This window comes from Hyaena hyaena, unplaced genomic scaffold, assembly GCF_003009895.1.
Source record: "Hyaena hyaena isolate Hyena2069 unplaced genomic scaffold, ASM300989v1 scaffold_434, whole genome shotgun sequence".
Taxonomy (NCBI): domain Eukaryota; kingdom Metazoa; phylum Chordata; class Mammalia; order Carnivora; family Hyaenidae; genus Hyaena; species Hyaena hyaena.
This window is the reverse complement of record NW_024081069.1, coordinates 491,558-503,984: the sequence shown is the minus strand read 5'-3', so window position 1 is coordinate 503,984 and position 12,427 is coordinate 491,558. Positions and strand designations below refer to the sequence as shown.

The 12,427-nt window shown below is 44.6% G+C and overlaps 1 protein-coding gene across 7 annotated transcripts in view; it reads right to left on the bottom strand.

Moving 5' to 3' along the window:
* Positions 1 to 12,427, bottom strand: part of LOC120245862 (kalirin-like) — a 118,103-nt gene that overhangs the window by 34,308 nt on the left and 71,368 nt on the right. For 3 of the 7 annotated variants that reach the window (XM_039253029.1, XM_039253026.1, XM_039253030.1), the window contains 4 exons: positions 11,544 to 11,729; positions 10,943 to 11,114; positions 6,353 to 6,591; positions 3,609 to 4,689 (listed from right to left, as the gene is read on the bottom strand). In XM_039253029.1, coding sequence (XP_039108960.1) covers positions 4,432 to 4,689; positions 6,353 to 6,591; positions 10,943 to 11,114; positions 11,544 to 11,729 — 855 coding nt within the window. In that variant the 3' untranslated portion in view covers positions 3,609 to 4,431. Of the gene's footprint in view, positions 1 to 725; positions 850 to 3,608; positions 4,693 to 6,352; positions 6,592 to 10,942; positions 11,115 to 11,543; positions 11,730 to 12,427 lie in introns of those variants that run through there. The other 4 variants (XM_039253027.1, XM_039253028.1, XM_039253031.1 and 1 more) reach the window with 3 other exon arrangements.

The window sequence follows — 12,427 nt, the reverse complement described above, 5'->3', positions numbered from 1 at the left end:
TAGATAATTACATGCTATAACAATATTAAACATGAGCAGTCTAACTCTCACGGTCCAGAGTCAGATCTTTCCAGAGGGCCCAATGTAAGGAAAACAGATCCCATCATTTCAAGATGGGGGACAACAAGGGTCTGCCGAAGCTTAGAATCAGTAGGTTCATAGTAAAAGTGGATTATTACACAACAGGAACTTGGGATTCGCCAATGTGCCTCCCTTTCCTGCCCACATGTAGGCCTGAAAATGTCATCGTCTGAATTCTGGGGAAAAGAAATGAAACTTTACCAAGGCCACAGTGGCCCTTAAATTCCAAACTTCAGACTTCACACGGCTGGAGGTTTGGCAAGCACTCCTAATCTCCTTACCCTGTGTGTATTTTCAAACCTAGGATACTGAACGGGTAGCTTTGAGAACTTTCATATGAATCAAGCACCTTGCATGTTCACAAAAATAATGCTGCAGATAATTTTGTTATAAAACATGTGCACAGTGTAAAGAGAAAGGTAAAAAAGAAAATAAAAGATACTTACGTATTTGAATCGAAGTTGCCAGGAGAAATAAAAAATAAAAAATAAATTGATCTTGCATGCAAAATCCTGCTAAACTACTTCCCCTCTTGTCCCCATACTGGGAAAAAAAAATCCCCGTCCACCCAAATTGCCTCGTGAGAATGCTGCAGGGTGGGAGTAGATGAGAGGTGGGACACAGCTCTGGAATACCTTACTCACTTTAACAGAGACTTTGTTGCCCAGAATATCCTTGGGTTTACGAGGCCCTGTGGCTTCATTTTTACCCGTGTTCTCCACTTCCGCCCGCTTTCTCATTCGTAGGGTATGCCATGAACATGACTTCCTGTTGTACCAAAAAATGCACCAATCAAAATGGCAGGTCAAGGCACAGTGAGGCGGTGGGTGGGCTCGCCACCCTTGGGTGAGTCAGTAGGTGAGGTGCTCCAGTCAAGCCCCAGCTTCAGAGGCCCCAAACCTGCGTGCCAGCTCCTGTGGTGGCTGGTAGCTAGCTGATCTCACCTCCAATAAGAAGTGAGTGAAGATGAGCTTTGACCCCTCCTGATAGATGTGCAAGGTTGGCGGCAACATTTGAGGAAGATATGAGTACTGGGTTAAAACTCTACCAAGGAAAGTTTTTACATCATACTGATGAACCCTTCGAGGACTGAGGAATTCCCTTCCTGAGCAGTATGGTGGGTGGTGGAAGAATGGAGTGGGGGTGGGGCAGAGTAAAACAGAAAAGAGAAGAGAAGTGTGTTTTATAGTGTATAAGCTACTGAAACTTTCCCAGGACCAGATATAAAGGTGCAAAATGATGATTTTGAGGTTTTCATCTCATTATTTGTATTTGGGCAATGGCTACTTCCAAACGCTGCAGTACAGATAAGATTTTTTTCTGGGGCATTTTACTTAATACATGGTTGAACACCACTTATTTATCTGGATATTTTTGGATGAATCGCTTCTTGGTCTATGTACTTCACATCACTCAGTGTTTGTGAATAAAAAGCTTTGTTGATCGCTAGGAGCTCCTAGAGTTTTCCTGCTGGGAGAAGGCCCAATGTGTGCTCTCAATGAGGTGAGGGCAGCAATCCTCTTTCACACTACCCTTAACTTCTTCCTTCCCACAAGGGGGCTGGAAGCTACTGCACAGACCTGTAAAGAGAAGCTCAGAGCAGAGCCCTTGAGTTGTACATATGTCAGGACTCAAAAGACAAAGACACAAAAGCCAAGTCACAGACAACCTGAGTGACCCTGGACAGGTATCATGGTGGTCACAGAATTTGGATGAAGTTCTATCATTGCCTGGAATAAGTGAGGTTGGCTTTCCTTCAGTGTGTCCTTGTCAAACTTAGGCCTTTGCAGATAGAGCTTGATGAAAAGAGTCTTCATTAAGGGAGAGAGGAGAGAAAGAGAGAGAGAGGGAGAGAGAAGAGAGAGGGACATATGAGATTTAGGAGGAAGGAGAATGTTTCAAAATGTATAATATCTCTTCCATAAACTCATGTCAGGAATTTTTGGATGTCCTGAAGGTGTTCCCAAAATATTTATCACAAGCACACATACTCAGTGATCACCCTTCTGAATAGGAAAGGGCAAGAATAGTCATGTCCTCAATTTGGGGGTTAAGTGGGCTCCACCAGAAAGCAAGAATCTCTTGGCCAGCCCTATATCCTGAATAGGCACCCTATATCCTGAATAGGCTGGCTCTCTAGCACACCAGCAACTCGCTTCAGTGGTTGTAACTGAGCAAGAACTAGTTGTGGAAACTAACCTTAGATAATATCACTGTTAACTTCTGACATTCACTTTGTATCTTTGTCCCCCAAATCCACATCCCTGACCCAGTATGAGGACCCTTGAGTCAGGGAGGCCCATGCCGAAAAGATTCCCAGGGCTAACAGCACAGTGAGTATGTATGTGCGTGAGTGTGGGGGTGTGTTCCGGTGTTTATTACAACCCTCTGGGTCATTCAGTGTGCTTGGTGAGAAACTAGAAATGTAACAAATCATGTTCAGAAGGAAGACTCAGAGTATTATCAGTGGCAGGACAGGGTCAATTTCATATTCTTCTTTCCAGAAGAAGTCGTCATCATGGTTTGGGGAGCTTCCGTCTCTTGGCCACAAGCCCAGGAACTGATGTGGAAACAGGGTTTCAGGGACATTTATGCTGTGGGCATCACAACCAACTCTGCCTCTTGTGGTCACAGCAGGCCCTGGGGAGGGTGCGGTGAGTGTCCTTCACTGATAAATACTGACAGCCACTTTAAGTCAGATGCTCTGTTCCATCCCCACCCCTCTTGAACAGGGGCTGACAAGGAGCCAGGATGACCCATTTGTATTTGGATCTGTTCTCTTTCACCCAGGCTCACATCCCTCCCATGGAAGGCAGCAAAAAGTGACCAAAAGACGCAAAAGTGATGAGGAAGTGCTGAGTGCCTGGAGAATTAGATTACAAACTGTGACAAGTTAGCTCTATAAGCCTTGTGACTAATGAGAAGGTCAATGCTTTGAGGGCCTTCATTTCCAAGGCTTCTTAAGATGTACCAAAACCAAATGTCTTGAGAGTAAAATGGATTGGGTCTATGGTGCCTCAGAGACCCCCACTGATTTCCGGCTGGGCCCATGGTTACCTAGAAAGGCCAGGGTGAGGTTGGTAGCCTCTATCCCCCAAGCCACAGAAAGCGCCAAAGAAATCCTGTATTCTGTGGGTGCCCCTGCTCAGCTATGTCATGGGGAGCTCCTCCCACCTTGGCCGTGGATGACCACCGAGCCTGGAGAGCGGTGGGGGATGCAAGCCAAACCCTGCCTTGTGCTTGAGTCATCACTTCATGTCAGCACCTCAAGGGCGCCCAACTTGATGGCATCCAATCTGAATCAGTCCACATCTCAGAGGTTAGAGGAAACCCTTAGGGGCTGTTTACAAGGGGAGCCTAATATTGGAGCTTGGGCGACAAAAGCACTTTTTGTGTAGGGGAAAACTGCCAACGCATTCAACCAATTCCTAAAATACAGACAAGAAAAGAAAAAAAAAAGAATTGTTTGCACATTTAAAACTCCCAGAATAGTGAAATAGGGGAAAAAGGGTCAACTAGTCTTTAACCTCATTAAAACATGCTCATGGTGAAAATTTATTTTACATATTTAAAATAGTACATTTAAAATTATTAGTTACATTACAGGTACAATGATGAACATTGTGGCTCTCCATTTATATTGCACAACCTGACTTCATCCATGTGGGGTTCTTTAAATAGTGCAAAATACTTTATACAGGAATGTGTTCGGAAGGGTCTTCGCAACCAAAATAAGGAAAAGAAATATCTTACAAATTACCATGAACATATATTAAAGTGACAGGGGAGGGGAGAAATTAAAAAAAAAAAAAGTTACAATCTGTACAGAGGAATTGCCATAGACAACCAAAAAGTTCCCTCTCTCCTGGAGGAAGCAGCGGGCCTCTGACCTGCACGGGTCTGGCATTGGTGCTAAGGTAATTTTTTGGTGTCAATCAAAAAATATATATATATATCAGTAACTTAATACAGTATAAATAAAGTCCAGTCCAGTGAATCCTGTGGTGGGTCAAATGGAGCAACGGAAGGCATGCCTTTTGTCATCTAGGGTTTCAGTAGGGTTTTTTTCTTAATGGGGGAGGGGAAGGGGAAAAAAAACGAACAGAAAATTATAAACCAAAAGGAAAAAACCCCACAGCCTCTACCGTCAACAAGCACAAGGAAGCCCGGAACACTCGGGCCTGTACACCCCGAGCCGCGTGCGGTCCCAGCCCTCAAACATTGGTTCCGGTGGCACTGTCGAGAATAAGCAGCGGTCATTCCCTAGCATGTGTTTGCGTTTTTGTGTTCTTTGTTTGGTTTTGATTTTCTAATCCACACACTCCTCTCCCGGGGAAGCCAACGAGGCACTTACTTGATGCTTCCGTCACTACTTTCTGCTGCCGCGGTGGCTTTGGTGAGGGGTGCCAGGACGCTGCCCGGGACCCAGCCCTCGGCCGCGGGCGAACGGTCGCTGGCAGGCTGGTACACCAGGCACATGTTCTGCTGGTTGACGGCGAGGACCTGGACCACCTCACCTTGGCTCACACAGATTTCGTTCTCCTTCAGTGCATAGTAATCTTTGATCACGGCCATGGAGGAGGTCCCATTGCAGCTCCCCAGGTCGCCCTGCTAGGAGACAAGGGCAAGAGGGACACGGATACAGGAAGGCCGGTTCACACGGGACGGCTCTGTATCCCTTTGCGTGCTTAAAGGCCAAACTTCCCACCAGCAGGGTAAATAGCAGGCAGAAGATTATCTTGAGCGATAAAATTCTATCTATAAACGTGCTCTGAAAATCTATTTTTTACAGCAATGTTGCATACAATATTATAATCAGGGGTACATGGGTAGAGAACTTCCAGCCTAGGGAAAAGCATAAACACACCTTCCACCTGGAAGCCCCTCGCTAGCATGCATCCTCTAGTGTAAGGAAAAGGGTGGCACAAGGAGACATAAGCACCTGGGCCGAGTGAGGTCAGGGCAAAGGTCAGGGCAGGGGCACACTCCCCCTAGTGGAAAGAAGACAGACCCTCTGAAACATTTTTTCTTCTTTTTGAGAAAGCATCAGTTCCATGCTACATTCTGATCTTTGAGACAGAAGTAACAACGAGACATTTGCCCAATTTAATGGCAAGCCCATGGCCTACCCTGACCCAACTCTAGTGGGAACAAAACTCCTCTGGTCCTGCCTGTGTTCATTAAAACAGGAGGTCACACCTCTGTGGCTTTTTCACCTGAGTATACCAGGACATCTACTTCTAGCCTCTCCCTCCCAGGGAGGCCTGGCTACCTCACAGAGCACGATGAGAGCCAGAAATTCTTCAATAAATTTGACAAAAGGCCAAGATGACCTCAACTAATTCACAAGGGGTTTTTAAGATAGAAAATCATTTCCAAGTAATGTGATGAAATAGGTCAGTGCAGTTATTCTAATACAGAATTGAACTTGAATATTAATAGTTGATTTTTTAAAAAGATTTTTTATTAATGGTTAATTAAAAAATCAATATCACCCAATAATTTGTATAAAACAAATAAAACTATAAAATCAGAACATGTAAGTAAAAAAAATGTAGACGTTCACAGACCCATTGAGTTCTAGAGGCAACTGAGGCCTAATGAGATTAATGAACTGCTTAAGGTTCTAGGGCAAGTGAGTTACAGAATTTGGGATGGAACACAGGTTGCCTGAACTCCTAATCTAGCACTTTTCCCATTTATTCCCATGCCTGCCACTTTGTAGGGTCCTACACCAGTTGTGTAGATGAGTCTACAGTTAATTCTATGCTGTCCTCACGGTGATGTTTGAATTGTGGATTATCTGTGATAAATGTCTGATCCAAGCCTGCTTTTCCCATTCACCCACAGATGAGCCATTTCCCCTTGCTGTGCCTGCCAGGGGAGGGTGAAGGACTGTGAGCTCACTTCAGCAGCTCATCATCAGAAAGGCTGATCTCTTTAAGACATCAAACCCTAGAGTTGTGACTTTCAGGTGATCTGAAGCACAACTACTCTGTTTGGTATAAGTCATCACTGCCACTACAATATTACCTTATGTTTGCCGAGTTTCTGCAGATGACAATTTAACACAGAATGTCTGAGCACGGGGAGCTGGTCTAACCCACTCAATTTGCAGGGGAAGAAAGAGAAATAAGTGAGACTAGGCTGTATTTAGTGGGTTGTTCTGGTAAATGAGCAGCATAAAAAGAAGCTACTTCTTTTTTCTAAAGTGAGCACAGAAGTTGTGCCCTCAGAGTGGTGAGGTGGGGGATAAGGAGCTGTCACTTACCTTGCTGGCCTCAAACTTGTCCCCAGGCTGGTGATAGTCAAACCCTGGACTGCCATTGGAGGTAGATATCTTCAGGGGTGGCAGAGGCGGGTTATAGCTGGAGCCCTTTGGGGGCTTGTCAGCGCCCCCGGCGACAGAGGAATAGGGCCTGGGGCTGGCTTGGGGAACCCTAGATGGCTGAGACCTCATCACAGCTGTGCTCCTTTCTTTCCGCTGATACTCAATGGGCGACTGAAGTGCTGCAGGGTAAGAGCAGACAGTTACTCTGAGGTCTAGGAATCTCACAAGGATGTGGAAGCTTAGTACACACAGGCTTTATGCCAGGCATAATGGTAATACACAAGGAAGACACTACCCTTGTTTCTAAGGAACTTATACGCTACTGTGAGAACTAAGGCATCTACCTTAATGATGGAAATGCAAAAACGAAATGGTGTCATATATGAGGTACAAAGTGCTGTGCTAGAGGATGGAGAGGAAGCTTTGTAGTGTGTCCATGCGTATGTGTGGACACCTCTATGAGGGTGGTGGTGGTACTAAGCTTCAGAGTGTGCAGGAGGTAGGCAAGTGTGAAGTGCGTCTGGGCAACAGGATAGAGTCAGATCATCTGCAGCAGAAGCCCGTGGGTGGAAGAGGAGATGAGATGTAAGGGAGATTGTTGGCACCATGACTGCAAAATCTACAAAGTCCGGCTAATGAGTCTGGGTTTAATTCTGAAGATCATGAGAAGTGACTGGCTTAAATGAATTTGAACATTTTAAATTCTCTGTCCACAGCCATATTTGAGGAACATTAACCTTGGAGCAGCAGGTGGGAGGAGGGCCTGGGGAGGCTGCCATGAGATAGTGGCAGTGAGAGACCCAAGCGGAGCAGAGCCAATGAAAATGTAGAATGGACACGGGGTGGCAGGTGTTCAGAGGGAGATTAGACTCTCCCACAGCCTCAATGGGAGAAGGAGGCAAGAACGGATGGTCACTCTGGTTTGGGGACTGGCAGAATAGTCACCAGTGGAACTCAGGAGACAGAGGAAAGACATGAGCTTTGTTTTACCGAGTTTAAGATGATAAAGTTCTGGGGTGCCTGGGTGGCTCCGTCAGTTAAGTGTCCGACTTCGGCTCAGGTTATGATCTCACAGTTTGTGGGTTTGAGCTCTGTGTCAGGCTCTGTGCTGAATGCTTGCACAGAGCCTGGAAACTGCTTCAGATTCTGTGTCGCCTTCCAGCTCTGCCCCTCCCTGATCATGTTCTGTTTCACTCTATCTCTCAAAAATAAATAAATGTAGAAAAAAAAAAAAATCAAAAAAAAAAAAAAAAAAAAAAAAAGAAAGAAAAGAAAAGAAAAGTTCTAAGGCCTGAGTACTAAAGAGGTATAACCAGGCAAAAGTCATACAGGTCAAATTCTATAATAATGACTTCCAGGCCTGGCCCAATTTTGTCATTTTTATCAGTATTTTCTGCAACAAATATTTAAGTAGGTTAACAGCTGGGGCCCAGAGAACTTTCAATTATGGGGATATTTCTATAGTGATAAGTATGTACTTCAGTAGGACTCAACATAGGGTTCACACTTCTTTCTCTTTGAGGTCTCAGGAGGGAAAGGCTGGCCCTGAGATGTCTGCATATGTCTCTGTAACTAAAAGGCTATAACCCTACTCTATCATCACATCCTTGTCTCTTGAGTGTGTCAAAGGATAAAACAGGCTCTTGCTAGAGCTCAGCCTTTCTCCCTAGACGGTGTTCTGTAGGCATTAAATATTTAGGTACTGATAATCGAGTTCAGTAACATCTCCATAATTCACTATAATTAAGAGAAAGATCTCTTGGAACCATGTAAAAGTCTGAATCACTGATTATGCCCAAAGAAATGCAGTTCTAAGTAGATAGCAGAGAGTTTTGAACCAGGCCTTATCAAACTGACTTTATGAATCAGTACCCATCACATGGAATTGCGGTATTAACTGATTAAATGTACTAACTGTTCTGAAGTGTTTCAAAGTAATATGGCTTTTTATTTTTATTTATTTATTTATAAAAATAGTTTATTGTCAAGTTGGTTTCCATATAACACCTAGTGCTCATCCTCACAAGTGCCCTCCTCCATGCCCATCTCCCCCCTTTCCCCCACACCCATCAGTCCTCAGTTTGTTCTCAGCATTCAAGAGTCTCTCATGGTTTGCCTCTCTCCCTCTCACCCACTATTTTCCCCTTTCTTCTCCCCCACAGTTCTCCATTAAGATCCTCCTAATCCTCCTACACATGCAAACATATGGTATCTGGCCTTCTCTGCCTGACTTATTTCACTCAGCATAACACCCTCGAGGCCCATCGACATTGCTACACATGGCCAGGATTCATTCTTTCTCATTGCCATGTAGTATTCCATCGTATAGATAAACCACATCTTCTTGATCCATTCATCCATTGATGGACACAGGCTCTTTCCCTGTTTTGGCTATTGCTGAGAGTGCTGCTATGAATGTAATATGGCTTTTTAAATGGACGACACAGAGAGCCTCTGTTCTTCCGCTAGTCTCAGTGTGCATAGCTCAGGTCTTAGCATCAGGGAAGCTGATCCCTCCTGAGAGGTTTTGTTTCTGGCTGATATATAGCATCGTATACCTGATCCTGTTTCTTTCTTTGCTTTGTATGCTAGGGAGCTCATAGATTACGTGCCCTACCATTAGCAACTGTACTGTAGTTTGTGGCTGAAAGCCTAATTTTAAGTTATACAGTTCTGGGTTCAAGTCCTTTTTCAATCACCTACTGTTGTGACTTTAGAAAAGTTTACTAACCTCCCTGACTCCTTTTCCTCACCTGAAAAATATAGGGTGATAGGACTTACCTTTCCGTGTTGACATGAGGATTAAATGTGATGATACATGTGAATACTTGCTTAGCATTATGTCGGACACAGAGAAAGGACTCAAAATGTGTGAGCCATTATTGTTACTTCAATTATTTCTAGTTTCAATTTTTTTGTTCGTCTTTTGTACTGAATTGGCCAACTTAAAAATCTCATTCCAGCTTAGAATCAGAAATGCTTAACTAACAGAATGCAATATAACGACATATTTTACATACGTGCTAATTCTGCACAGAATTATTTTATCAACAAAGGTGTTAATTCAAAATTCTACATTCAGAAACCATAAACTATATACAACTTTGGTAACTATCCCTCAGGGCTGGGCTGGTATTTAATTTTAGCCTTTTTAGAATGAGAAAGAACCCTAGAAATCACTTAGTTTTTTTCACCAAACTCTTCTTCGGGTGGGGGGGGGAAGGGGGCATGACCACACATAACTCTCACACTTACAGTGTGAAACTGCTTTACAGTTTCATGTTTATCTTGCTGCATAATTTCTTTTTATTTGTTTTACAATAAATACAATGGTGGAGTTAGATGGATGTAGGGAGCTGGCTGCGTCCTCTGCTTCTGGTACCGCTGGCAGGAGCACACAGCACGGGCAGTGTAGGCAAAGTAGATCGTCCCTCCTTTTCACAGAATGAGCCAACAGAGGCCCAGAGAAATTTCGTGACCTGCTCACAGTCCCAAACTGGCGTGTCACCTTTCATCTTTCCCCACAGCATTCAGGTCCACCACCAGCAAGTGGTGACTAAGCCATTTGAAAGAGTCCAGATTCCAGTACTGGCAAGAGGTGACACATCTGATAGTGGATGCGTGTGTGTGTGTGTGTGTGTGTGTGTGTGTATGTGTACATATACCCATATGTGCTTGTTGAGTCTGTGTGTGCACATGTGTGTGTGTGCACATGTGTGTGTGTATACATACAGCCATATGTGCTTGCTGAGTCTCTGTGGTAATAACTTTATTACTGGTTACATTCTGCCTTCAACTTCAAGCTCTGTTTCTGCTCAGAGAAACTTCTGAGCTCATGAGCTTGAGAGGAGAGCGCTTGTTTAAAACCATACACTTCCTCTCACATGCCAAGCTCAACATGAAGACAATCCGGGCAGTGAAAAAAATACAGAAATGTAAACAAGGTAGCAATGCCACCTCTGGCTGGGGGCTCCTGCAAGGTCTGTAGAGAGCTATATTCTGTGTGTAATCATCTGTTCTGAGAAGTTTCAAAGTATTACTGAAACTTAGTGATCACCTCTCATTTGTAAGGGCTCAGGCTGGCCAGTAAGAAGATTCATCTAGGCTCTCACACTGATCTGTCAAACTCCCAGTTTTCGCTAGGTAATGCCAGAGAACCTGAGAAAGCACCAGCCGTCAGCCACCAAATGGGAAAACAGGTCACTGATTGTTGATGTGCCCAACTCAGCCTTTTGTCACAATTAATACCAGCTGGCAGTGCTGCCTACAAGGCATATACCCTATGTACAAGCTCTAGAGAATAGTTCTTCTTTAGGAAAGATGGGGTTTCTTTATCATGTACCGTCTGTTCCACTGGTGTATTCAGGCACAGAAAAAATCTAAAAAAAAGTGTTTCTGAAAACTACAAGTTTGTCATCCATATAAAAAGTCATCTGGGCTCATGAAGTCACCATGAGCCCCGCCCAAGGAAGCTCGGAAGCATGGGGTCCCCTAAGATGGCCCCTCGAATCCAGGCCCACCAATACCTACCATTTAGGAAGTCTCGCTGTGTTTCTAAGACTTGATTGATGTCCTGCACCCAGGCCTGCTGGATGTCTGCGTTGGCGGCTTGCAGAATGACCCTCTCCGAAGTCTCCCTGTTCATGAGTGCAAACTTGCAGGGGTCGTTGTCCACGTTCTCCTCCAGGACCAAGTAATTCATCTGGAAGAACCCAAGTTGATTCTTTTGGTATTTAAGGGGTTTAAAAAAAACCAAGAGCACCCTGTATACACTGTATGTTAGCCATCTTGACAATAAATTACATTTAAAAAAAAATCAACAACATATGACACTTTCTCAAAGTTTTTATTTCAGGAGACATTTCCACAGTTTTGTCCTGGATCTAATAGCTGAATACTTTGGTTTCTGTCTTTGGTGAATGACACGGTGCTGGAAGGCCTGCGGGATCTGGAGCACCTGTGCTCAGCCGGTCTCCTTTTTTTTGAATTAGCTAAACTTCACGCCCACAGCTTACTTGGCTACAAGACTGTCAAGGTTGTGAATCAGCACTGACCAGGTCCCTGTTTCAGGGAAACAGCTCCCCGGGTTTGACTCTTCCTTGCCCTTTGTCATCCCCACCAGGAGCCTTACCTTGATGCTCCTTTTGAACATGTAGCCTGGGGTGAGGGATCCCTTCCTTAGCAGTTCACTGAAGATGACGATTTGCTCAAAGAGGAACACACGCCTCTCCTTGGTCCGGGACTGCATGCCCGCATCCAGCTCGATCACATAGAACGTGTCCTGCTGTAGCAGCTTCCCCTGGGCGGTCAGGGTGCCCTGATGGAAGGAGGTGCTGGGGTGAAGGACGTGAAAACTGGGCAGGGGGCCACAGCCCTCTGGGTCCACAGGACCTGCCCCACTGAGGACACAGACAACAGACCTGACACTAAAAGTCTCAGGACTCTAGTAAGAGACTGAATTAAGACCCATCCATTTGGCTAGGGCAGATACAGAGCTCTGGGAGAAAAAGGAAAGAAACCACTAAGAAGCAGCTCTGAGAAAGTGCCAGAAGGAAGGAAGGTAAAATTATGAGTGAAAAAGATGTTCAGGAATTATCCTGGCTCTTCTTATTTTTTTATTAAAAGCAGAGCAGAAAGTAGATAACACCTGTAGCCTTTCTGCCCCCAGGGCTCCAACAAATGTTGCCTGCCTGGCTCCCCTTGCAGCATGGGCCAAGGACCTTGGTTATTCTTTTTTTTTTTTTTTTTTATATTCTCTCACTTATTTTTGTTTATTCACATTTCTTTTTTTCTTTTTTTTTCTTTTTTTACAAATAGTTTATTGTCAAATTAGTTTCCACATAACACTCAGTGCTCATCCCCATAAGTGTCATCCTCTATGCCCATCCCCCCCTCCGCCCACATCCATCAGTCCTCAGTTTTTGTCAGCATTCAAGAGTCTCTCATGGTTTGCCTCTCTCCCTTTCCCCCACCATTTCCGCCCTTCTTCTCCCCCTTGTTCCTCCGTCAAGTTCC